General features: G+C 31.4%; 1 protein-coding gene across 1 annotated transcript in view; it reads left to right on the top strand.

Annotated features, from left to right (window-relative positions):
* The window catches only part of LOC106460763 (kinesin-like protein KIF13A), a 125874-nt gene extending 99595 nt beyond the window's left edge, over positions 1-26279 (top strand). Inside the window, exons 28-37 of the mRNA XM_022387544.1 lie at positions 546-623; positions 3472-3652; positions 8275-8337; positions 9113-9234; positions 10376-10591; positions 11824-11996; positions 12948-13630; positions 16014-16205; positions 19709-19861; positions 20375-26279. Of these exons, the coding sequence (XP_022243252.1) occupies positions 546-623; positions 3472-3652; positions 8275-8337; positions 9113-9234; positions 10376-10591; positions 11824-11996; positions 12948-13630; positions 16014-16205; positions 19709-19861; positions 20375-20622 (2109 nt within the window). The 3' untranslated portion in view covers positions 20623-26279. The remainder of the gene's footprint in view (positions 1-545; positions 624-3471; positions 3653-8274; positions 8338-9112; positions 9235-10375; positions 10592-11823; positions 11997-12947; positions 13631-16013; positions 16206-19708; positions 19862-20374) is intronic.
* Positions 26280-27235: the final 956 nt, after the last annotated feature.

The following is a 27235-nucleotide window of genomic DNA, read 5'->3' as shown; positions in this document are numbered from 1 at the left end:
CAACAAGAAAGTCAAAACTATAAAAACTGAGTTGCTTAAAATTTAATTTTTTTATCCCTACTTAGGCTTAGACTAAAATAATTACAATGATTTGGAATTTTGACTTTCTTGTTTCAGTATTTTTTGTAGCATTAAAACTTTTATAACTAGCTAGGTTATGTATATACTGACCCCTACTTATCATTATAAAATTAAAAATTTTTTCTATTATACTTGTTTGTTTGCTTTTTATTAGCTATATTTATGTGCACCAGCAGTGCCAAGCGTGGGATGAGAGTATACCAGATTCATTTTATTACTCATCAGGATCTCTACCAACCTACCCTCAAATCTAATTATATACCCAAAGTAGTGCATTGTCCATCTTATATATATATATATATATATATATGTATTAATATCCTTTTTGGTACAAGAAAGGAATTATTATATGTATGTATTTTTTATTTCTTAAGTATTTTAAATGACTAAACCTAAAATGAATGTCAAAATATGAAATGTTTTGCATACATTTGTTTTGTGTGAAATTCATTTACTTTTTATAGGAAGTTGCAGTTAAAGAGCTACTTACTCTTCAGCGACGATTTTTACGGAAAACCCTGAGCGTTCCCAACATAGGTCACGTAAGTAATGGGGTTAAAATAACTTTAAGTTAAACGTATACTTTAAAATGTGTAGAGTTTGAATTATGTTTTAGTATGTTATTGTAAACTTTACGCTAAACAAAATATTGTAGGATGCATATTTATATCTACAGTACTTTTAAATTGTTTTGATTTGAAAATGCAGTAAATCTGGTTGAGATAATTTGCAACCAGATTTAGCCTGATGTGTTACTTTCAGTGGCTATTCCAGCCAAGGAACTTATCTACTGTCTCATGGGGTAGTTACATTGACATGTCCTGTCTTACCTTGTGTATAAAGGACAGCTTCAAGACTGTCACTTGGAACAAAGATACTTCCAGATTCATACAATCCCATTTGGGATTTGTCAGCATTTTTGGTGCTTTTAAAAAGATTAGCTTTTACTGTGGTAAAGTGCTGTGTTTCATATACTTTTATTTTATTATACATGCTGCCCCCTAGTGGCTCATTGGTAAGTTTGAAGCTTACAAAACTAAAAACTGAGTTTGAAACTCATGGTGGGTACAGCACATATAGTAAATGGTGTAGTTTTATGCTTAACAACAAAACAAAAAACAATTATACATGCTAACCATATTATTTTACCTAAATTTCATCTTTTTCAATCCAAGGCCATTCAAGGTTATCGTACAGTATGATGTAAACAGTACATAGATGTAAAATATAAAAAGGGCAACATTGTGCAATAAACTTTATTTGAAAAATATAGGCAAAAACCACGTTTTTATGCTTTACCTAAGATTTAGAAATTAAATAATAGCTTTAGACCTATTGTATCTAGTATAGGTACCTTATTTCAGTATGTTGCAAAGTACGTTGCTAAAAGATTTTCATATTTGAGTGATAAGAATAAACATACTATTAGAGATTTTGCTGAATTTGTTGAAAAAATCAAGAACATTAATCAAAATCCTTCTGACAAATTGGTATCATTTCTTTGTTTACTAAAGTCCAGGTAGAAGATGATATTAATTTTTTTCATGATAGATTAGTTCAAGCTTCCATTTTTTAGGTTGAAATTGTTGTCATTATTAATTTAGCTAGAGTACGTGTTAAAAATTCTTTTTCCAAGTTAATGAGAAATATTATGAACAGAATATTGGATTAGCTGTGGGTTCTCCTCTTTCTCCACCCTTATCTGATCTTTATATGGACTGTTTTGAAGGTATTGCTCTTGATAATGCAATTTTAAATCCCAATTGTTTGATTAGATTTGTTGATGACACCTTCTCAGTTTGGTGGCATGAAGATACCGAATTTAAAATATTTGCTGATTACCTAAATAATATCGATCCCCCTAAAGCTATCCAGTTTACTTATGAAATTAACAAGATAAGTACGTTAAGAAAGGTAAATAATTATAAAAAGAAATAATAAAGGAACTATTTCTACAACTGTTCACCGAAAACCTTACTCAGTTTCTATGCCGCCACATCAAAGATCATGTCGCCCATTTTCTCAAATGTTAGCGGCTTTTCATACTTATATAAACAGAACATTTAACATTTGTTCTGATCCCATTGATTTAAAATATGAATTAAATTTTATAAAAGTCGTTGCTAATGATAGAGGTTATACTGTTGATATAATTGAACATTTAATACAAATAAAATACAATTCAAATTGGATTACACAGTGCACTAGATTAAACAGTGTTTATTATTAGAACTAGTATATTGATATTAACATATGTAAATGGTATAACTAGTCGAGTTGCCAATGTATTTAGAAAACATAATTATTTTCCCATTTTTAAGCCATTTATAATATTAAAACAATACTTCCTAACCCTAAAGATAAAAAAGATATTCTATCAAATTAGATGTGAATGTAACAAAAAACATATTGGCCAAACTAAACGTAATTTGAAATACCACATTAATGAACATAAAGGTTATGTACATAATAACAAGATGTTAATCTATCCAGTGGTCGAAGATGTAGAAACATGTCACTCAATGTAGTGTCATAAAACAGTAATTTTAAATTAACCCAATACAGTAAATGAGTTTAATATCAGAGAATCTATAGAAATTTTGTGTTGTAAGTTAAATAATAATTTGTTAAATAGAGATGAAGGGTTGGCTAGCGATAGTACTGAATTTTGGAGAGAAATATTGACTTCATATGCTCACTCCAGTGAATTAGAGTGAGTCTGACCATTCTAGTATAAAAACCCGCTGTTTTCATTGATTTATACTCCTGATGATGGTAGTGGAAGCTACCGAAACATGTAGAAACATTTTTATTGTATAATGTAAACGTTTTGGATGTATTTTTTAAAGTAAAGTACATTTATTATCTTTTGCACTTTCAACATTCCATCCAACTACGTTTTTACACTTCTTGTTATTTGGGGATATTTAATCTGTGTTATTATGCTTCTAAACTATAGGACTATTATAATATGTATGTAGTAAACTTGACTGCTTGTTTCTGATAGGATCAGAGAACAAATTAAGGATGTAAAGTTTGATCTACTAATAATGCTAGCTGCAAAATGTGCCACTAAATAAATTGAAAACATGGAGCTTGAAGTAATAGAGTTTTATCTCTTTGTTTTTAGAAATAGTGCAAATTTCAAGATGATTTTTATGTCATTAGTTTATTATAAAGTTATGTTTTATGTCATTAGTTTATTATAAAGTTATGTTTTATGTCATTAGTTTATTGTAAAGTTATGTTTTATGTCATTAGTTTGTTGTAAAGTTATGTTTTATGTCATAAGTTTATTATAAAGTTATGTTTTATGTCATTAGTTTATTAAAAAGTTATGTTAGTTTTAAATAATTATTTAAATTTATATTTGATTCTTCTCTTATTTAGATCATGAGACGTGATTCCAGTTATAAGTTGGATGACATTTTGAGAAGTGACTCTACAAGTGACCATTTGTTACCTGACACCTATCGGCAGAGGCCTACTTCACTAAGGGATTCAGGTAGTGATAGTAAAAGATGGTCAACATCAGTAGGGAATGTCTCACAAGAAAATCCTTTCATTCTCGGTGAGTCTAATTTAAAAATTCTTCTGTCCATTTTGTTATAATCATCATAATTGATGATTAGTTTAAATTAGAAATACTTCTTTTCATTTTGTTATCCATCATAGATTAATTAGTAACACAAGGAGTGTTTCTGGTCTTTCCTTTGATATATTAATATGAAAAGTACAATATTATAATATTTTACTTTTTTAGATGAATGTAATTTGATTAAAAGAAATTGAGTAAGTGATGAATGCATTATACTGTATGCATGTAAGTAAGGTAAACTATGGCAGCTATAAAACACGTTGGCCAAGAAAAATTACTTGAAACTAATATGACTGTGTAGGACATTCAGTACATTTAACTTATTATAGTATATGATTATTAGCCTTATAGTAATGTAAGACCATGCGGTAAACTTGATATTTGGATTGTTTTTATCACACTTTAGACATGAGGTCAAGGGCTAAAGATAGTAACTGTACATCAGATTTTTAACTTAGGCTTATAATTCATTACAGTACATAGAAATAGACTAATTTAATTAAATGTTCCAAAAGTTAAGGTCATTCACCTGTATTTTTAAATTGTATAGTGCCCTTCAGCTGCCATGCTGAACTTGTATTGATATCTTAAAACTTCTTTTTTTTTTACCTTTTTGTTAAGTCTTTTAATCCTTAAATATATTATTGAATTTTATTACATTGTTACACTGGCTTATTTCAGATTTACAGCTTACAATAGGTAGTACGATATCTGATAACTTTTCTAATAATCAGTGTGGGCAACAGAAGAGGTAATATGTCACCTCAGGCAAGTGACGTGTAATTTTAAAGTGATGAATACATACTAAGCTTGTAATAGAAAAAGGTTTGAATATTTTATATAGCAGTGACACAGTACTATTATAAAGAATTTGTTTAACACTTCTCCATCAAGAATAGCAAAGTTTTATTCACAGTATTGAAAGTAGGGTCTGTGTGTTCAGAGAGTGTTTTTGGCTGAGTCTTTCTTCAGAATTGGCTCACAAGAGAAAAAGCAAGGGTAATCCATAAACAAACAGATGTTAACATGTTAAACATGCTGCTTAAACACATTTTTAAGAAAGAATGATAAGTATACCTTAAAACTAGCCCAAGATTTAGTTCTATAAGTAATGATAATTAAGCTAAGTTTTTCATACTGATGTTTTAAAAGAATGGCTTATTATGAGATAACTAAATTCAAGGTAGCTGTAGGAGTTAGTAAGACTGATAATTGAATGTTTGGTAGTTAATTTCTTGTTGTCTTGAAAGTTTTTTTAGAACTAGTGTAAAAAATCTCAATAGAATTATTTTTTTTTGTAGTGTAAACTGGAGAGTTAAAGGAAAGTAAAAACGATTTCTCCAGAATGATATCATTATTCGTTATCTCACTTTGCAAAAAGAAGATTTGTGTCAGAATGTTGAATAATAAAAACTGTTGAAATATGATGGGATGTTATTTTCTATATGAGATACCTCAAACTGTTTGTTTTCTCAACTGAAACTTTACAGCTTGATTAACTTGGTGTAAAAATGGGATAAGCATGGCTTTTTTTTTCACTTTTTTTTTGTATATTATGCACAGCATAAAAATCACTTTGCACATGTTCAGCATGATGTGTACTGCACACTAGAATTAATGTAATACACCTGGTACAAGAAATGGCACCTACTGTTCTGTGGTGTTAAAAAAGTTAATTGAAGTCTAAAGAAAACTCTATTTTTTTATTAATTTAATGGTTCAAATAATATCTTTCATGCTTTTAACCCTTTCCAGACAGGTCATGGGTGAAAGGCCATGTCATCACGTTTGTTGACTCGCATTCAAAATTTTATTGAACTGTTATTTCATGATTTTATGTCAATAAGTTTGGTATCAAACTGTAGATTATAATTGAAATGTTAGTATTATATATTATTCAGTTTCTTAATTTAAAAGTAAATATTAAAAAACATCTATTTTTGTGTGTCATGTATACATTCGTGGTTACCCTTCTAGAAGATCAATCTAATCATTAAATGTGTTTTTCTTTTTATAACAAATAAAATTGTAATCAGAGATACGTGAGTGAAATAATTTATTCTTATAGTACCTAAGAAACCATAATGGAAAAAAAAAAGTTCTTATTAACAAATACAGCCATTAAAAGTCTTTTTGTTTTGAGCTATGCACGTAATTCAGGTTAAGTAACTTATTGATTGAGTATTTTTCTATGAAATGGTTTTAAAATGTACCATTTTATTGTCGTTTTGAAAAGTAATTCCCGAAATGAATATTTCCATGTTACAGAATAATAGAATCTTAAAAGTCTGTGTAACATAGTATAAGTATATACAAAAATTCCCTAGTGAAGAATTAACAGAATCCTTTGAAAATATCATCTAGTTATGATTATATATAGTAATCTTTTAAAAAATTAAAGTAAGTTTTTTCTCTGCCAGACAAGTTTAAGAAGAAAAAGTTGGAATTGTATAATTTTCATGGATAGCTTTTCTTCAGCTCAAACAAACTGTAAATATTTAGGTGTGTTTATACAGCTTTTGGTATTTGTTTTATAATGTTTGAGGAAAAACCTTACATCTTCATGAAAATATTATTTATTTTACAGGATTTCATCTAGGTAAGAATAGCTCTTTTTTTTCCAAAAATTAAAGACAATTGAAAATATGTAAAATTTTTCAAATCTTAGGAAAATTATCACATTTTTCAGTAACACAGCAGAGATTGATTTTTTTTTGTACTTTAGAACAGTAAGAAATAAAATGAACTTCAAAAATTTACAAACATTAAATTTACCATTAGGAAAAGAAGTTATAATATAGAAAAGGCAATATGTGAGACTGGAACAGTTCTTCTTCTCACCATCTGTACTATTCACTTGGGGTCTGTTTTTCTGGTTCTTGCCCTCCATTTTTTCCTATTCTGTATCAGACCTACTTTCACATTGTATTTTCTCATGTCTTCTCTCACTACATCCGCCCTCCAGTGGCACAGCGGTATGTCTGCGGACTTACAATGCTAGAATCTGGGTTTCAGTACCCGTGGTTGGCAGAGCACAGATAGCCCATTGTGTAGCTTTGTGCTTAATTACAAACAACATAATGCCCCCCAGTGGCATGTCTGCGGACTTACAACGCTAGAATCCGGGTTTCAGTACCCGTGGTTGGCAGAGCACAGATAGCCCATTGTGTAGCTTTGTGCTTAATTACAAACAACATAATGCCCCCCCAGTGGCACAGCGGTATGTCTGCGGACTTACAACGCTAGAATCCGGGTTTCAGTACCCGTGGTTGGCAAAGCACAGATAGCCCATTGTGTAGCTTTGTGCTTAATTACAAACAAACAAATTCACTACATCCATTTACTTTTTTACACTTTTCCTCTTGTACGTTTCCTTTCCATTGTTATGTTCATCGCTATCCTACCAATATATTCTTCTTTGCTTTTCACATGACCGAGTCATTTAACGCAAGTTTCTCACATATTCTCCATAGTTGTTAATACGTTCAAATTCTCCTTAATGGTTTTGTTCCTGATGCATTCTTTCTTTGACACTCCTGTCATCTACCTTAACATTTGTATCTCTACCACGTTTATCACCTGCTTCTCTTTCCTTCTTAAACTACAGCATTTAGCCTCATACAACATGATTGATCTTAGCACTGTCTTATAAATCTTCCCTTCAGCTTTACTGGTGTCCATCTGTGACACACCATTCCTCTGACTTCTCTCCACTTCATCCATGCTTTTTTATTCTTCCTTTGATATCCATCTGTGACACACCACTCCTCTGACTTCTCTTCACTTCATCCATGCTTTGTTTATTCTTCCTTTGATCACTTTACTCACTCCTCCATCTGCCTGCACAGTTGATCCAAGATATTTAAATAACGAGTCTTGCTCTAGTCTACTTTTTGTAGTACTAAGGTGATGACACTGTATGTTGCTTCCGAGGGATGCCCTAGCTTTGTGATTATATCTTTTGACAGTTAGCCCTACTCCACATAATTGGATTTTGGACAAATTTTTATATATTTGGCAATATTTGAGCTTTACGATCAGCTACCTGCCTGATATTAACCCTCCACTTTATAACTGGGCTTGGGACAAACTTTGGCAGAGTTGAGACTTGAACAATTTTTGGTAACAGATGCATATAAAATTTATTAAAAGTGCCTTCTCTGTATTCTGTGATATTCAAGTAGAAGACTCATAACTGTTCTCAATACAATTGGTTTGCGAAACAAAAGTCGTATTATGTAGAGTGAGAGATTTAATTCCGTACTAATATATTTTGCTGGATCTTATAATATTTGTGTATGGTATTATTTGAATCAGAAATATAGTATATATGTCAACACTGAATGAATCTCCATTACTTAATACTTGAATTCATGTTTTATTCTATCTTTATGTAATAGAAATAGTGTGACACAATGTTGGATTTTTGGACTTTTGAAAACGAATGGAAATTGAAATTATATGAGCCCTAAATGAGACCCTAGAATTACAATTACTGTGTTCTAAATAAATATATATATTTATATATTACAACTGTATTTTAAGAGTGAATGTATTTTGGGGAAAACAAGAACAGTCACTCTTTTTTTTTTCAGCTCGTCCAACGTTTCTGAACCTAAGTTTCAATCTCAACTTGTGGCAGGGGTCTTCATCCAAATGTATGTGTGCAAATAAAACTTGACCCCCATCATTTGTTTCTGTTTATTAGTGCATGAACTTTAAATCATTTCCATTGCATGGTGTGGGTATTGTAGATATTTTTGTTTCACGCATTAGAAGTTGTTGTTTTAAACTTATCCACCACCTCATCACTGCTTGAAGTTTGTTTTCACTGCTTGCATGCTAACTAAGCACTTTTTAATGGAATTTCTCAAGTAATCAGTTCATCTGATTGATTTTTGTTGATCAAACTAGTGATTTATTTGTGAAATAATTAGAATAGTTTTATTTTTATAGTAGGAGTAGCATTTGTGGATAACGTATGATATTTTAAAGGTGTATAAAATGTAAAATATACTAACAAATGTTTTATTAATGAATATTTTAACAAGCACATCAGAAGTCAGTAAAGAATATGTATAATGTGATCGTTACATACTTAGTTTTCTTCTCATTATCACTATAAGCATAACTTATTTTCGTTACAACATTTTTTCTCTTTCAGTTTAGCAAAGGAGAAAAGTGTATGAAATTTGTTATTAAAAGATATTTTTCTTATGAAAATCAAAGCCTGTCTTTTTCCAGAAAATAAACCATATGTACAACAGCTTTCAAGTAATGCTCCTAACTGTGGTAGAAAGGCATTCCAATGAATTGTACATAGTCATAGGTATGACCATACCAATGATTAACACCATTACTATACTTGTATGTTACATACCACTTCTCCATGAAATATATTTATATATGTATTTAATGTGTTTTGTTCTGTAGCTTCTCCATTGAGTGGAATGAGCCCTCAACCAAAGAAACTAGTAAAACCCATGTCGACACTGTTGGAAGAACAGACTAACCGAGACTTACATCTCATTCGTGGCCAGGAACTTCTTGAGGAAGTAATCTGTTGTTTTTTTCAAGATTTATTTTTCATTCAGAACAAAATAGAAATTCTTAATTCATCTAAATGTATATTTAAATATGAGTGTATCGATATCTGAAGGGAATATGTTTTTTTTGGCAGTTTTCACCACTCTCAAATTATATTATATAGTTTTCTTGGAGATTTGAAGTGGTATATGTTATTTCGATGATGTAAATTTTATGTTATTAGAAAAAAAATATTCCATATCTTGTTGTAAAAGTAGTGTTTTAAAGTGTACAACCTAAAGTATTGCAGTGTCTTACTATTATTTTTAATTATGACAGAATTACTGAATCCATTACTATAATAATGCATGATGATGATGCAAAAGTCATGCATTGCTATGATTTTTATAAGGTATATTTATGTTTTACTAACTGTTTCTTCTTTCACTGAAATACTTGGTTGGGATGACATTAACCTTTCAAGAAGAGACTTCATTGTCCTGTATTTAATCCTTGGTCGAAGAATCTTTTATCTTGCACAAGTGTCAGTCATGTGCTTTCCAAGTTTCATAAAATTGATTCTGTGGTTAAGTGTAATTGCATTAGAAGACCTTTGAATATATGTAATGGCAGGACTTCAAAAGATCACAGTGATGTGTGACTTTTAAACCACCTTTCATGTCCATCTGTCATAGGTGTAGAGATTCAATCTAGTCTTGTAAGGGACCCTGTCATAGATGTAGAGATTCAATCCAGTCTTGCAAGGATCCTGTTATAGGTGTAGAGTTCAATCCAGTCTTGCAAGAGACCCTGTTATAGGTGTAGAGATTCAATCCAGTCTTGCAAGGATCCTGTTATAGGTGTAGAAATTCAATCCAGTCTTGCAAGGATCCTGTTATAGGTGTAGAAATTCAATCCAGTCTTGCAAGGATCCTGTTATAGGTGTAGAAATTCAATCCAGACTTGCAAGGATCCTGTTACAGGTGTAAGCAATTCAATTCAGTCTTGCAAAGGGACCCTGTCATAGGTGTAGAGATTCCATCCAGTTTTGCAAGGAGCCCTGTCATAGATGTAGAAATTCAATCCAGTTTTGCAAGGGGTCCTAGATCAAGGACTTCCAGCTATTATGTACATGTAATCATGTCTGTATTAATTACTTGTTTTTTGTAGGCCTCTGATGGTTTAGAGGAAAGTGATGGAACACCTGAAAAGCAATCCCAGGAAGAAATACGAAACAAATTAGAATTAGCAGAGTTGGAATCCAACAACAGAAAAATAAACAACAGGTGTTTAAGAAACAGCGATCCTAATCTTAAGGATAAAATTGGTTTTACAGAAAGAAATCTTAAACACTCTGCAACTCAGGATAGTCTGACAGAGCTTCAGGTAGAATTAAGTAGTTTTTCTTCAGCTATTAGAATAAATATTAAGAGAAATATAAACAGTCTTAAAGTATGACTTATTTCAGAAAAAACAGTATTTATTCATCAAATATGGTAGGAATCGTGACTAATGAATTTCTAAGGTTTATAAAAATCATGTATTTTTCAAATTCAAAATTTTCTTTTATCTTTCTGCAGTTGAACATCATTAGTATATAATATCAGCAGATTATTTATTTCCTTTTGGTCCCTAAGTTATTTAATTTAGTTAATAAAGTACTTTGTCTATTTCAATGTATTATTTGTATATCTCACCAAATTATGTGAAAATTCTGAAATAAATTTTTCCTTCTTGTTTCTTTGTTTGTTATGAATTTCGTGCAAAGCTACACGAGGGCTGTATTTGCTAGTCTTCCCTAATTTAGCAGTGAAAGACTAGATGGCAGGCAGCTAGTCATCACCACCCACTGCGAACTCTTCAGCTACTCTTTTACCAATGAATAGTGGGATTAACTGTCACATTATAATGCCTCCATGGCTGAAAGGGCGAACATGTTTGGTGGGCCGGGGATTTGAACCTGCGACTCGCAGATTGCGAGTCGAGCACTCTAACCACTTGCCCATGCCAGGCTTACCTTCTTGAGAATTGGACATGTATTTCTGAAAAAAAACTAGTCACTATAAATTATCTTATAAAAAAACACTTATAATAAGTGTAAAACATAAAGGAATTTAAATTGGAAAAATTCATAAATTCATGTGTAAAGGATAGTAAAGTGTCTTTAAATCATGTAACTCATAACGTTGAAAATCTCACATTTACAGTATCCTGTTTATGACATAGCATAATGATTCTTGTGATACCAAAATGCATTTCTGAGAATCTTTGATAAATTTTCAAGACAACAGTTTCTATTTTTATGTTTTTGAGATTACTTCATCAGTTTTTGTTTATATTTACCATTTTTTTGCTGTAAAACACAAATGACACCTTATAAACACCACTGCATATTCATCCAATGGTCATTTTCATTCAGTCTCTCTAGTTGTAGCTACATAAATTTGTCTCCTAGGGACATCACTTGTTTTGTTATACTTTATTCACCAGCACTGATATGTTGTATCTTTAGTATCTATGTTTTAAGACCTTTGATCATGAGTAACTAATTTTATGGACACTATACATATTTTTGGAGAGTAAATATCCTATTTGACCTCTTTATTGATGACCCTTAGATACAAGCCAAAACTCCAAGTGCATTATCCAGTGGCTATGGTTCTCAAGTACTGTCCACAACTCCAGTGTCTAGTGAGGACTCAATGTCCATTAGAAGTTTGAGTGCTGAAGACCTTACAAGCAGTGAGCCCAATAGATCAATGCTGAGAAATCCCGATGATCTGAATGTTCAGTAAGATAACACTGAAACTAACATAGTCTCTTGTACTTAATATAACTGAGACATCCTGATGGTCTGAAGATCAAGTTCATATATTTGTCTGGAACTAATAGACGAATTTTAGTAATCTTTATAGCCTTTAGTGCAGTGGATCCCATACTTTTCTCGGTGCTGATCACATTTCAGACATCCCAAACATGTACGACCCAGTCTGTCCAAAAATGTATTTCAACCAGTTCATTCATCTTTGTTTGGTGCATACAAATTTTGTTCGACAAACTGTGTCTGCCACAATCCAAATTGGGGGTCACGATCCTGAGTTTGGGACACACTGCTTTAGTCCTTAAAATAACTAAGAAATACTGATGACCTTAAGATCCATTTAAAATAAAACTAGAATTGATAGATAAATTTTATTAATCTTTACGGCTTACAGTACTTACTATCAGATGTTACCTTAGATATTGAAACAGTTGTACAGATGAGTGTTGGTACATCTGAAATCTACTGTTCTCAGAGCTGATCATATTTGATTTGTTGCTGATGTGAGTTTAATACATGTGCCTTTTTTAATTGTATAACATTTTAATTATCTTAGTAAAAGTTTAAGATTTAAACTTCCAGTCTTTAGGCCTCAAATACTGTCGCATAATAACCATGATCTTTTTATTTTTAACTCTTCCATAAGTCGTATGACTGATTTCTTCTCTTGGCAGTGATTTCCACTCCCATGACTAAACTTGTCTGACCTTTGGTCTTAGTAAAGCATAAATTGGCAAGGAGCAAAAGGTTTCAATTAATATCATAATTGAACCACTTAAATTTAAGTCTTGCATCAGTATTTTTATATGACATTGTAAAGTGCAGTTATTATTAGTGTTATTGTTAATATTTATTGTTACTTGTATGTAAACACTATCTAGCACTATGTAATATATATATTTGATTGTACTTGAATTATAGAAGTGAAGACAAGATGGACGGTGCATGTTGCACAGAAAGTCAACCCACACTGGAGAAAGTCACTCAGATAAAGATGGGTATATCTCCTGCACAACTTGAAGAGCTGTCGAAGTGTTGTCACATATCGCATCTTGAAACTCAAGATCAGAAAACAAATAACAATACAGAAGAAAACATGTGGAATGTTGGTAGATATTCAGATTTCTATAACAAACAGACCGGAGAAAGTCGAGGTGATATTTCCAAAATTTTACAAACTGCTGCTGATGTGGTGGGAAATATAAATAGTAAAGCTTACTGTGATAAGGAAGGTACAGAGAATATAAGACAAACAACTTGTATTAAAGAGAAGACTAACAATAAGTGTGAGTCTTTTTTGCTACAGAAAAGTGATGATGCAATTGGGGAAACTATAGACATTGAAAAGAAAAACATTGGGTGCGAGAATAAAATTTCAGAAAATACTTCAATTGAACAGAATGTGATAGAGACATCAGTCATTGTTAATAACTCAGCAGACAGGCGATCTAGCATCCGGCTGCGAATAAAGAAATCAAAGCAGGTAAATCCAAGTTATCGGGCATCATATCCAGGTGGCACACCATCTCTGAAAATTGATTGCCAACAAGATGATATTAATGGAAGTAGTATCCCAGAAGAGAATGTGTCTTCATTTTTAGGTGGTAAGAAATTCAAGTTACATACACTTATAGTAATTGTGGAAAAGGCAATATTTAGCAGTTAAAATACAAGAAATTTTCAATAACTCATCTTTGAAAGTTTGTGATATTTGTTATTTTTGTACTGCTCACCAAAATTCATGGAATATGCTTGGATTTAGTCAGGCTAGTACAGGAAAATAACCATTTACTTATTAAAGTATTTAGTGTATACAACAAACCAAGGTGTAACTTCAACATAGAATTTTTTTTTAAATAATGCACTAGCCAAAGAAAACGAGAGGCTGCTAAGATGATCGATTGTCCTACCTATAGGTACCAAAAATGTTATTTGCCCTTTTTTCCTTTAAAATTTGTAAACTTACATCCAATGCCAAGATACAGTGATAGATACATAGCTCAAATTTAGTCAACCAATAGATTATGTTCAGAAACCAATGAGATAACACAAAAATATACCTGGTTATCTATAGATTTAATAATGTAAGTCTGTGAGTTGGTATTTTTTAAAATCATTATTATTATTACTAGCCACGACCAGCAAAACATTTTTGATCTGTTCAACCCTCAAAACAAGCAAAATTTATGCATGAAATTTGTAATAAAATATATGCTTGGATTAAGATTTAAATTAAAGTATTTCATAAACTTGGATATGCTGAACTCTTTAGCACGGTTATAATTTTATTTTCGTTTAACTGAAACCGGTATTGTAATATACATAACGTGCTATATTTTGGAAGAAACTGTACTATATTCATTCACAACTTTTTTATTTTATAACTAAATCTTGTGTCTGTCAGTTTTACTTTTCCAGCTTTCAAACTTACTTGTTAAAAAATCATTATATTTTGTATTTGAATAATGACGTATGCCCCTTACATTTTACAACTAACTGCAACATTCAACAATAGCAGATTACTGCACATGTGCAATTATGTATTGAAGTTGGATCGTACGAAAGTTGTTGCATGACCTTTTGTAAAATTTCAACTATTGAAGGTAATCTTTTATGCATGTACTAGCCGCAAGAACTTTATATTTACTTTACTTTGCAATAATTTAGCTTCAGTTCGTTTTTTAGACTTTTAGCTACTATTTTCTTCAGTACGGGTTTTATTCTTCGTTGTTGTGAGTTTCTTTGTTTCAATTCTGTACACTATTATAAATACCATTATTATACTTTATTGTTTACTCTATATGTAGTTTTATTAAATAAAGATATGTCTACATGAGTTTGTTTGTCTGACTGCATAAAATGTTTTCAAATAGACCAAGATTTATCAATCCAACACATAACGGCTGCACGAAAGTGCAGCTTAAGTGTCATGCGTGAAAATGATAGAACAACAAAAATTCAAGCGAATGGCATGAAAACTATCGCAAATGGTTTGCAGGTAATGAAGGCAAACTTAGTTGATTATATAGAAATGTGTTCACAAAATGATAAGCATATGGTTTTGAATGAACTACGCATGCGTATTTTAGACCTAAATATGTCGAGAAAGCCCATAGCAATTGTATTTAGTGTAATGTTAATTTTAGTTTAGAAGATTACATGTGGGTTAAATGTTGTCTGTGTGAAATAATTTGCAAATTAAAAACTAAAGTTGAAATCGAAACCAGTCGTCACTGATGGCAAGGACATTGTGCATTATGTAGCATATATATTGCGTTAAAAAGTTTGACTAAACAATTGATCAAGAAATTTGCAATAAAAGTTCCAGATAGACAAACAAAAGCATAGTATTTATATAGTTTAATGCAAATCATTGGCAATAAACTGATTCAAAATGGTATTAAGCTATGAAGAACTGGAGAAAAATCTTGAATTTACAGAAAGTTTTAATTCTTATTCATCTATGAGATAAGTACACAATATTTGTTGATGTCTCCATTTGATGTGCTTGAGATGGTAGATTCTGGATTTACAATAAAAGTATTAAAATCTAAAGGTAATGCCTGTTCTGAATACATTCATTAAGAAATGTTAACTGTCAATGAATAGGTAAAGTTGCTGAAACTTAATAGAAACATTTGCTTTACCTAAGTGGTTACTATCAATCATTAAGTAATTATGGCAGAACATTCATGCATTAATCTCACTGTGGCTTACCTGCTACTGCACATGCTTTAAAATATTATATTTATCACAATTAGCTTTTATTTCAAGATATTGCTAACAATATACTTTTTGTAGCTTGTACACCACATGCTTACATAAATGATTGTATTTATTCTAAGGAGATTGGTTTTTTTTTATATGTTGATCTACAAAGCCAGGCAATTTCATTCTTCTGAGTATTTATTATTGACAAAATAATGAAATGTTGTTGCTGTAATTTATAGTTTTGTGACTTTTTCTGACAATTCATTTCTCTTTCAGAAGAAGATTCTTCTAGTCTTAGCTCCAGTATCAGCCATCCTAGTTTAAAAGATTCAGCTGGTATTCATATCCCATCAGTAGGAGAGACCGTGGTTATCAGTCCTCACAACAAAACAGGAGTTGTAGCATTTGTTGGCCAAACAGAATTTGCTTCTGGGATATGGGCAGGCATTGTGCTTGATACGCCTTCTGGTGATTGTTTCTTTTGTAATAGTATTATTCTTACATCAACAATACAATCCTTTTTATGTCTACTGCCTCCCAATGGCACAGCAGTAGGTCTGTGGACTTATAATGCTATAAATTGGGTTTTGATACCTGTGATGGGTGCAGTACAGTTAAGATCCAGACATTTAGTTACTGGTCTTTTCATTACTGCCACATTTTTTTACTAGGACAACTTCTGATGGGTGCATTCTTGTTACATCATTTTTGTGGCATGGCAGTTTATGTTACGAATAGTAATTTTTTGATAGATAGATTTTTAAATATAAAATTGATTGGTGACAGTAATAAAAAATGATAATAGATCATAGATTGTACAATCATTTGGGAACCTTTAAAAATTACATAATGCTATGAGGGTGAGAGGGTGTCTAAGCCTGTACTGTGATGTGTTACAGGGAGTGTCATGAACAGTGTTACATAAAACATAAATTAGTGTGAAAACGATTTAGGTCTACAAAAACTCTTATTGTGCTTTAACATACTTTGATTTCAATTCAAAACACCTTTAATAACTTGAACATCTGCAAACATAATATATGTATCATTTGTGTGAGAAAGGGGTGATGTGGTGTCCTCTGATACTTGTAATTGAAACCTTTTGTAATGATGTGCCATAACAAAATGTTTTTCGTAACAAAAAGCACGTCATAAGCTATTCGCACAGATAGCCCATTGTGTAGCTTTGTGATCTTAACTACAAATAAACAAGTCTACTTTAAAGGACTTTGACCATTTAAATATTTATTTTTATGGATATCTTGGTTATAAATTCATAAATGTAATGTTATTACTCCTTCCCTTTCTTGCTGTGTTTAATTGACAGTCATGTTGTTACAAAGCTATTATTGTTTTACATCATTGTCAGAAATAGATACAAATGAACAAACATTTAAATATAATCATTTCCACCAATAAAAAGATTTTTTATCATTTTGAAAATCAGAAATACAAACGAACAAACAATTAAATATTATCATTTCTACCAATAATATGAATAATATTAATAAACATTTAAATATAATCATTTAAACACTTAATCATATAAACACTTTTATATGTGTTCTATTTTAAAAAAAACAACAACAATTTTTACAGAACTGTTATTATTCTTAAATACTTATTCCCTGACAATTTGTTGTACCAAACGACAGATGGCAGCATATACTTCTCTCTCATTATGGCTTAAGGCCTACAGGGCAAAATTATGGGCCATAAAAACAGGCCAAACTTTTTTTTTGATATAAAAATAATACCCAGGTGTACACTCTCAGAATTCCCTTAGTATGCATGTAAAGTTTCAAGTCTCTAGGCTTTTTCTTCTTGGAGCTATGGTGCTGACACACACAGAGGCTGTTTTATTAGTATAGATTCTCCAACTAATTAATGATGTTACAAATGTGGAATATATTTTTTTCTGAGTAGGTCCAAACAGTAGTGGCTAACGAGTCTGTTTTCTTATTTTTCAATGTTTTATTTAGTTTTCATGTGATTTAATCATTGCGAGTTAGTTTTATATTTGCTTTAAGACCTTTTTAATTTAAGTTATATGCATCTTTATTTCAGTACACAATCTCTCTCATTAAAGATCCTTAACTTGCTACTGGGAAATAACTTGGTAGAGTATCTTGGATTATAGTAAACTTAGCAAGCAATCATATTGACACTTACATAAAACACATTTATACAGAACCTTGAACAGAAGAACTAATATTGATAGTTTGTAATATAATTTTTGTTTTATATAATTATGCCATCCAATCTAAAGTTCCAAGTTTTAGCTCCAGTGTGTGGGAAATCTGGAAATAAACAATTTCATGAGTAAAGAAGAATTAGTGACTAAATACATAAAATCTGAGCAAAATTTCTTGAACGTTCCATGAAAATGTTTATATATTCTGTTTAAAATACACTACCAGCAGTCTGTTATCCATTCTCTGTGAGTTATGACAATCTGTTCACATGCAATACAATAAAAATGAAAACATACTATCTTTAGGCAACATCAGTTGTACTTAGAAATAATCATTTTTTGCAGAAACAAATTACTTGTGGTATCTTAACAAAATAATAATGGATGAATAATAATCCTACATGAGGTATTGCCATAAGCTCTAGTAGATGATATTTCGATAAGCTCTAGTAGACATTGTATTATTTTATAATAATCCTACAAAAGATATTGCAATAATCTCTAGTAGACATTGTATTTGCCATAATCTCTAGTAGACATTGTATTAAATTATAATAATCCTACAAAAGATATTACCATAAGCTCTAGTAGACATTGTATTTGCCATAATCTCTAGTAGACATTGTATTTGCCATAAGCTCTAGTAGACATTGTAGTTGCCATAATCTCTAATAGACATTGTATTATTTTATAATAATCCTACAAAAGATATTGCCATAAGTTCTAGTAGACATTGTATTATTTTATAATAATCCTATAAAAGATATTGCCATAAGCTCTAGTAGACATTGTATTTGCCATAATCTCTAGTAGACATTGTATTATTTTATAATAATCCTACAAAAGATATTGCCATAAGTTCTAGTAGACATTGTATTATTTTATAATAATCCTATAAAAGATATTGCCATAAGCTCTAGTAGACATTGTATTTGCCATAATCTCTAGTAGACATTGTAGTTGCCATAATCTCTAGTAGACATTGTATTATTTTATAATAATCCTACAAAAGATATTGCCATAAGCTCTAGTAGACATTGTATTATTTTTTCATGGCTTAGAATTAAAAAAAACAACTACTGAACTTTACTTTCCACTATGGGGGTGAAGAAACAAAATAATTGAAAACAGAGAGAAAGATAATCTATGTATTTAATTAAATTTACCGAAAATACCCTTTTCTGCTTGTTTAGTGCTCAGACAGAGAGTGGTTCTCTAATCTCATTACTCTCCATAGTTGTCACCACTAAGTGCTTCTCTACCATCGTTACTCTCCATGGTTTGTTATACTCTTGATAATCCTGCCAGATAGCAGTGCCTCTTACTTTCATTGATTCCATCAGTTGCCAAAAATACTGTTAATAGTGAAGGTACTTAACTGATGAAGCAATGTATTCTAATATATATATAAGTAGGTACATAAGGAAAGGATATTTAAATAGCTATGCTGATGGCCACATTAATTTTTAGTTTTGCTCTAAGTTCACAGTTTATTTTGATCGGAAGTTATTATTTATTCGTCTCAGTATGAAAAGTGACTATCTCCTTACACATCCCTCAAGTATCAAAAATAAAACACATTAACTTGTAGTATTAAATCTTTTTGTTAAAAACGACGAATTAGTTCTGAATAACCATATAATTGATAGTGTATTCATAATATAACTACAATTAAGATATTGAAAATTGACAGAACTAATATTTGTAAAAGTTGTCTATGTTCTTTAAGAGTGGAGAACATTAAGATATTTTAGTGTACATCTGTTATTTCTCTTAGGGAAGAACGATGGATCTCTGAATGGGGTACAATATTTTCAGTGCAAACCCTGCTTTGGTATATTTGTCCGACCAGAGAAATTGACTCTGTGCAAGAGAAGAAGAACAAGTGGCAGTTCAGATAGATTGGTCCGATCTAGTAGTAGTGACGAAGGTAAAAAACACTTGAGTTTAGCACAGACCTTGAGGTACAAAACATTAATCTTCATCAGGGTATGCTGTCAAAATGAAGGACATCTCCGGGTGATGCTGTCACACATTGATATTTCAGTTTTTATGTACAATTAATTTAGTTACGTTTAAGCCATATTACGATACCGAAGTTCGAGTACTAAAATTCAAAAATGTGCTTCTCTGCTTGAAATTTCTTGTTGTCATCGATCTTCTTTAGGGAAAAACAACATCTGAATTTAGTCACTGAAAGACACGCACTATCAATAAATATAATTTTGAAACAGATAAAAATTATTGTTGTAGGTTTCAAACTGAGTGCTATGGAAGAAAATCATGGTGGTAATCTAAATATTGTTTAGCACACAAGTAAAAAATTAACTTTAATTGATATAAACATATATGCATCTATAAAGATTTTTAAAATCATACAGGCATGTTTGAAGAAGTTAAAATCGAAAATAAACTACTCTGAAAATTGTTGTTTGTTTTACAGGATTTTTGGTTGGGAAGTTTTCTTCACGACGAAGAAGTTGTGATGAAAATCATTCGTTGTCAGCCAAAGGCTACAGTTTTAACTTTCAACAAGGATGTAGCAGAAAAGACTCAAGCGCAAAAAGAAAACATGTTTCTGAAGAACCTGCAGCAGGAAGCCTGAGGAGTTATAGTGGAACAGAAGGTGTAGGAGTGTCATTGACACGGAAACAAATTTGTAGATCTAGGTATTACAAGGGTAACCAGTAGTAGACATTAAAGTATTAAACTAAGTCATCCTTCCTGTGGACACTAATTGTAGCTAGATGTATTATAGTGTTTTATTAATGTTTGTATGGTGGTATCAGTTTGTGCTACGTATAATTCTGACTGATAATCGATATCTTATTTGAGATGCTCCTTTTATTATGTTGCGACTGAGTTACTAACACCCGAAGATAAGCTGTTTTCTGAAGAAGAGCATTTTTAGATGCTACTTATTAACAGAATCGTTACTGTCTACTATCTTGTGACACCCAAAGACGTATTGTGCTAATAAAATCAGTTGTCTGAGTTGATGTTTAAACTGCCAGTAAATCATAAATATGGGCAAGTAATTATAACTATTGTTTTCAGAAGTGTGCCATTTCCCCTGTAATAGTAAATGTGTGAATTTCCAACAAAACATCATGCATAGTCTTACAATGGTTGGTGTTTTGATTATCTCTTATGAAGATTGTAAAGTTGTCAGCACTTGAATCTATCAGTGAACACCTTATCTACCATTTCCTGATATTAACCCTATCCCTGTCTTGTACATCACATGCGATTCAGAACATAATGCTAAAGCACCTGAGTATAATAAGTGATACACAACTATATTTACTTGAAAAGGGGCTAATGCTCGTGAAGGTGGCAACAGAAACTGGTTGTTTTGGTTCAATGTACGAGTCAAGAAGAGATCTTCATATGAACATCACACATGATGCTCAAAGAGTATGTGAATGATGATAGATTAAGTTACTTTTACTCAAGAGAAAATGTAAACCTAGGATAAATACAATAATTTGTTTTTATTAATTCTTTATATTTTTGGTACCCATTACACAAATGTTCCTACTTGGGTAAGTAGTCAAATATACATATCCAAAAAAATCATTAAATGACTTAAAACAGGGAAAGGGTTAATAGAGTTACCAATGCTTATACTCCGTCACAGACATTGTTAGGGCTAATTGCCAGTGCTTAGGCTGTGTTACAGAGATTAGTAAGGTTACCAGCTGGTACTTAAGGTCTGTCACAGACCTTGTAAAGGTTATCAGCTAGTGTTTAGACTCTGTAACAAACATTTTGTATGGTTAACAGCTAGTTTTAGACTCTTTTTACAAACCTTGTTAGGGTTACCAGCTAGTGCTTACTCTCTGTCACAGACCTTCTTAGGGTTACCAGAGTTAGAATATGTCACAGGTATTGTTAGGGTTAAATGCCAATGCTTAGGCTTTTTAACAAGTGCTGTTAGGGCTACCAGCTATTATTTAGGCTCTGTCACAGATTTTGCTAGAATTATCAGCTAGTGCTCAAGCTCTGCCACAGACCTTGTTAGGGTTACCAGTTAGTGCTGAGGATATTTCACAGACATTTTTAGGTTCCCAGTGCTAGAATCTGTCACTTGTAGTAATTGTTAAGGTTAAAAATGCTGTCCACCATAGCAAGTCTTAGTTGTATACAATTAAAAAGTAGTTATATGTTAAAAACAAAGAACAAATGATAATTTTTTTTTCACTTATAAAGGTATTTAGAAATGTTTATAGTAGAAATGTTTTAACTAAAGAGTACATTGAATTTGAATTCTTATTAGTTATTTGTAAGGTAATATACAATGTTTCTCTCAGCCAAGTATGTTTTTTTATATTCATATATGTTTTAACCAAGTTTCAACTAGTGTTAATAGTTAGTTATATGTTTAATGCTGTTTATATATGTTTATATGTTTATTGGTTACTTATTTATAATCAACATTTGTTTCAGTCAGCTGATACGTGTGTTCGTTTCCAAATATCTGTTTGTCTGAGCATGTGTTAGTATTTCTGCTGAAATACTGTTTATCTCAGTTTATGATGGCATCTATGTTCAAACATCTTTTGGAATCGAAATCTACTGGTATTTATATAATTTTTTTAACACTGCTGGCAACAGTTTTTCGGTACTTTCTTTATTTCTTTAATTGTATGGTAATGCTTATGTTGTTCATTTGTTTCAGTTTAACCTCTGTTATTTATATAATAAAAAGAGAATTATGTTTGTTTTTGTATATTTGCTTTTGTAAAACGAACTTTGCGCTATAGTCAGTTTTGTTACTTGGGTTTTTGTATACATGTTTTAAATCACTTTTTTATGTTTCTAGTTAGGACCCCAGTCTTTGAAAGTTAAAATAGTCCTTTCTTCTGTCTCTATTGGGTATTTACTCTGATTATACTCTTCTAAAGATGCAGGTGTAAGGAAAGATATTGCATTTAATGTTGATAATAACATTTAAATATGTTCCATTGAGAATATTTGATTTTAATAGCATAATACTTGTTTTATAGTATTTGTTTGGGTTTCTATCCTGTCAAAATTATATTGACAGGTGAATATTCCTTAAAACTGAAATGTTTGATATTAGATATTGAATTGAAGGAACAAATTCAAGCTCTGTGATAGTGCAAGCTTGTTTGGGTAAACTTGTGTCTATGTATGTATATATGTGTGTGTATATATATATATATAGAGAGAGAGAGAGAGAGATAATGGAATGTGCTAAACCTTACATGAAAAAGTAAATCTTGAGAGCAGTTAAATTCAGGATATTTGAGTTATTTACAACAGTATAAATATATCACTTTAAAATATTATCAAGTAATATCAAACTAGTTGAGTTACAAGTAAACAGAAATGACTGATCTTGTTATTGGTATCATAATTATCTTTAAATACTGTTGATTCTACAGGAAACTCATCAAATAAAACTTTTTACTTTGCAAGTACTTGATTGTTTTTATCAGTTTTGAAATGAATAATATTTCCTTTTATTACAGACATGCTCGTTGGTGCATGTTGATATTGAAATGCTGGCCGGTGCATGTTGATATTGACATGCTGGCTGGTGCATGTCAATATTGACATGCTCATTGGTGCAAGCTGATACTGACATGCTGGTTGTTGCATGTTGATACTGATATACTGGCTGGTGCATGTTGATACTGACATGCTGTTGGTGTGGATGATACTGACATGCTGGTTGTTGCATGTTGATATTGACATGCTGGCTGGTGCATGTTGATATTGACATGCTGGCTGGTGCATGTTGATATTGACATGCTGGTTGATGCATGTTGATACTGACATGCTGGTTGATGCATGTTGATACTGATATGCTGGTTGATGCATGTTGATACTGATATGCTCATTGGTGCAAGCTGATACTGACATGCTGGTTGTTGCATGTTGATACTGATATACTGGCTGGTGCATGTTGATACTGGCATGCTCGTTGGTGTGGATGATACTGACATGCTGGTTGTTGCATGTTGATATTGACATGCCGGCTGGTGCATGTTGATATTGACATGCTGGCTGGTGCATGTTGATATTGGCATGCTGGTTGATGCATGTTGATATTGACATGCTGGTTGTTGCATGTTGGTATTGACATGCTGGCTGGTGCATGTTAATATTGACATGCTGGTTGTTGCATGTTGATATTGACATGCTGGCTGGTGCATGTTGATACTCATATATTTGCTGTTTTATGTTTTATATAAATGACCTTTAACTCCATAGAGGTTTGAAATGATTTTGTTGTTTTCTATTTTTTTATAAATAATTATTGGTTCAGTCATCTATCAAACAATATAGCAAGCATAGTACATGTGTGTCTTAACATGTGGTTGTCTTTTTTTAAGTGTGAAAAAAAATTGAATTTATTAAGATGACAATAGATATCTAAACAAATGAAAAATTCTGTGTTCTGTAGAATACACAGTATTACTGGGGAACACGTATATATATATATATGGATTTCAAAGTAAATTGGTAAACTAAAATGGAGTGGGTTTAAATTTCTTTAAAAAAATTGTTTTAAGTAATAAAGGAAATAGTGATCACAATTAGTTTATTCAAAAACAAATATTTACTCGATGGTATGATGATACAAATACTAACTCTGATGTGTCTAACTGTCTGGTTTTAGTCTTTGTTGTTTTCTAGTTATCTTTGAAAATACGTTTTTTATATTTTATATATAATGTTAAGAAATAATTATAGATTTCTGATGAACTCTGAATTTATGCTAAAAACAAATTAAACTAGACATTTTACAAGAGTGAATACTAGTAGAGAACAAATATAACAAATATAAACACTGTTGGTTAAATAAACATTTCCTGAAATGGTAAAAATTGTCAAAGGGAATAGTAATGGTAATTAAAACAAATTCAGTTCAGAACTGTAGTAATTACAAATAGGACTACTGGTGAAAAGTAGTCCAGAACTGTAGTAATTACAAATAGGCTACTGGTGAAAAGTAGTCCAGAACTGTAGTAATTACAAATAGGGCTATTGATGAAAAGTAGTCCAGAACTGTAGTAATTACAAATAGGACTACTGGTGAAAAGTAGTCCAGAACTGTAGTTATTGTGAATAGGGCTAATGATGAAAAGTAGTCCAGAACTGTAGTAATTACAAATAGGACTACTGGTGAAAAGTAGTCTAGAACTGTAGTGATTGTGAATACGATTGTTAGTGAAAAGTTGTTTGGAACTTTATAAATAGCCAATAGGACTATTGGTTGAATAAATCTATCTTTGAATTCTAGAAAACACGAAGGGAACTAAGAATATGGTCAAAGAGAAATCATTCCTGAATTCTAGTAAATATTAACGGATATAGAATTAGTAATTAAAGAAAATTATCTAAAAACTTTAGCAAATTTGAATGGAAATAGGACTACTAACTAAAAGTAAACTATTTCAGATCTGTAATATAATAGTACTGGTTAATGATATGAAATTATCAATTATAGGTATAGGACAAGTTTGTGAGAAACTTTGTAACTGTGAAGACAAGTATGATTGTTGGTTTAAAAGAAAAATACTACATGTAAATAGAATGGCAGTTTTGAGAGAAAAAACCTGAAGATAACTACGTGATAGTACACTGCTTTGTAAGATGAAGGACTAATGATATAAGGCTTGAAAATGTTTAGTTATATGAGGTCTGAAAGATTTGACTGGAAAGTTTTACTAAATAAGAGCTGAAGAGGAAATGCTTGAAACTTTATAACTTCGAGAGGAGATAAAAAGTACAGTATGAAATGAATAATTTTAGTTTTTTCAACAATTTGAAAAAAAAATAAAATGAAGGTAGAGTTATAACTGATAATAAAGAAGATTTCAAACTCATTTAGTGGAACCACATAAAATAAAAAAAAACTGTTTCATGAAACTACTCAATATATTGGAAATATGTAGGCTTATACTCATGATAAAGTGTTTGAATTTCTTTAGTAGAATCACATAAAATAAACGAACGTGTTTCATGAAATGTAAAGTCAGTTATGTGTCATTAACTTGCTGCTATGGTGATACAGAAAAGGAATTTGAAGATGATCTAATTACAGCTTAAGAATGAAGTGTTGTACCATGTAAAATTCAGCTTTAGCCCAGTCAGGATTTGTAGATTTAAGACTGGTTATTCCATCATCTTGTAAAATGTCAAATTAAGTCACATCTTGAAGGAGTGTGTCTCTCTCGTGTTTCATTGAAGTTGATATTTTGCACTTCTAAAAGTTCTTTTAATGTATACAGTCAGTACAGATTTTGACCAAAGTAATATATATATATATTTGTCTGACAGTTTCAAATAAACAAGCTGTTTAGTAGTTTGAATCGCTTTGATGGAATAAGCTTTACTTCTGCTGTTTCAAAGGGTACTTTTAACTTGTGTGATGTGTAATGTACAGTGCTGTTTACAATTTAGAGTTGACCCACTTTTATCTAACTCTGATACAATAGATACTAAAATTATTGGTTTGCTGCTATTATTTTCTTAGCAACGACAAATCAGTTAGGAGTACAATAAACAACGGTTGTAGCAGTGTGAATTAATATTAAGTGTGAGATTGTAAGAGTCAGGTGTGACCCAGTTGATAGTGTGCCAGACTGTGAATCTGAGGATCAATGGTTTGTGTCCCATGGCCACACATTCACACTTTACAATTTCCGGACACACGTTCATTACGGAAGTGATGGAGAAATCCCACTATTTGATTAGAGTAGCCCAAGAGTTGGTAGAGGGTGCTGTTGACTAGATGACTTCGCTCGAGATAGTTTATATTTTCAAATCTTATGTGGCTTTGTGCAATTAGCTGAAACAAACAAACTCTTCTGGCATTTTTTCTGGATATTATTGGGTAATATACTTCCAGACTTCTAACTGCATATACATACCACTGTGCCTCTGTTAACTTTCTCTATTGATTCTGCTTTTCCCTGTCAATACTCTCCCCACCAAATATACTCATTAATGTTGATTTCCAAGCTCCGAGGGGAGATATCAACATTATTGAGTATATTTGCAAACGTTATAGCTATTATCGCATTAAAAAGTAAAATTTGGACCAATGAACCTTCTTCCTGATGACCAGTCATTTTGACAAGACTTGCCACTTTTGATATAACCTCAACATGGTCCACTATTGACTGTAGTCTCTTCATTTTCTAAAAAAATTCCATCCTCTCAGATTTAAAGGTGGTTAGGGTGCTCGACTCGCAATGTGAGGGTCGCGGTTCTAATCCCCGTCACACCAAACATGCTCGCCCTTTCAGCCGTGGTGGTGGTGGTG

This window comes from Limulus polyphemus, unplaced genomic scaffold (genome assembly GCF_000517525.1).
Source record: "Limulus polyphemus unplaced genomic scaffold, Limulus_polyphemus-2.1.2 Scaffold831, whole genome shotgun sequence".
Taxonomy (NCBI): domain Eukaryota; kingdom Metazoa; phylum Arthropoda; class Merostomata; order Xiphosura; family Limulidae; genus Limulus; species Limulus polyphemus.
Note: the sequence above shows the minus strand (reverse complement) of the source record. Positions and strands in the feature narration are given on the sequence as shown.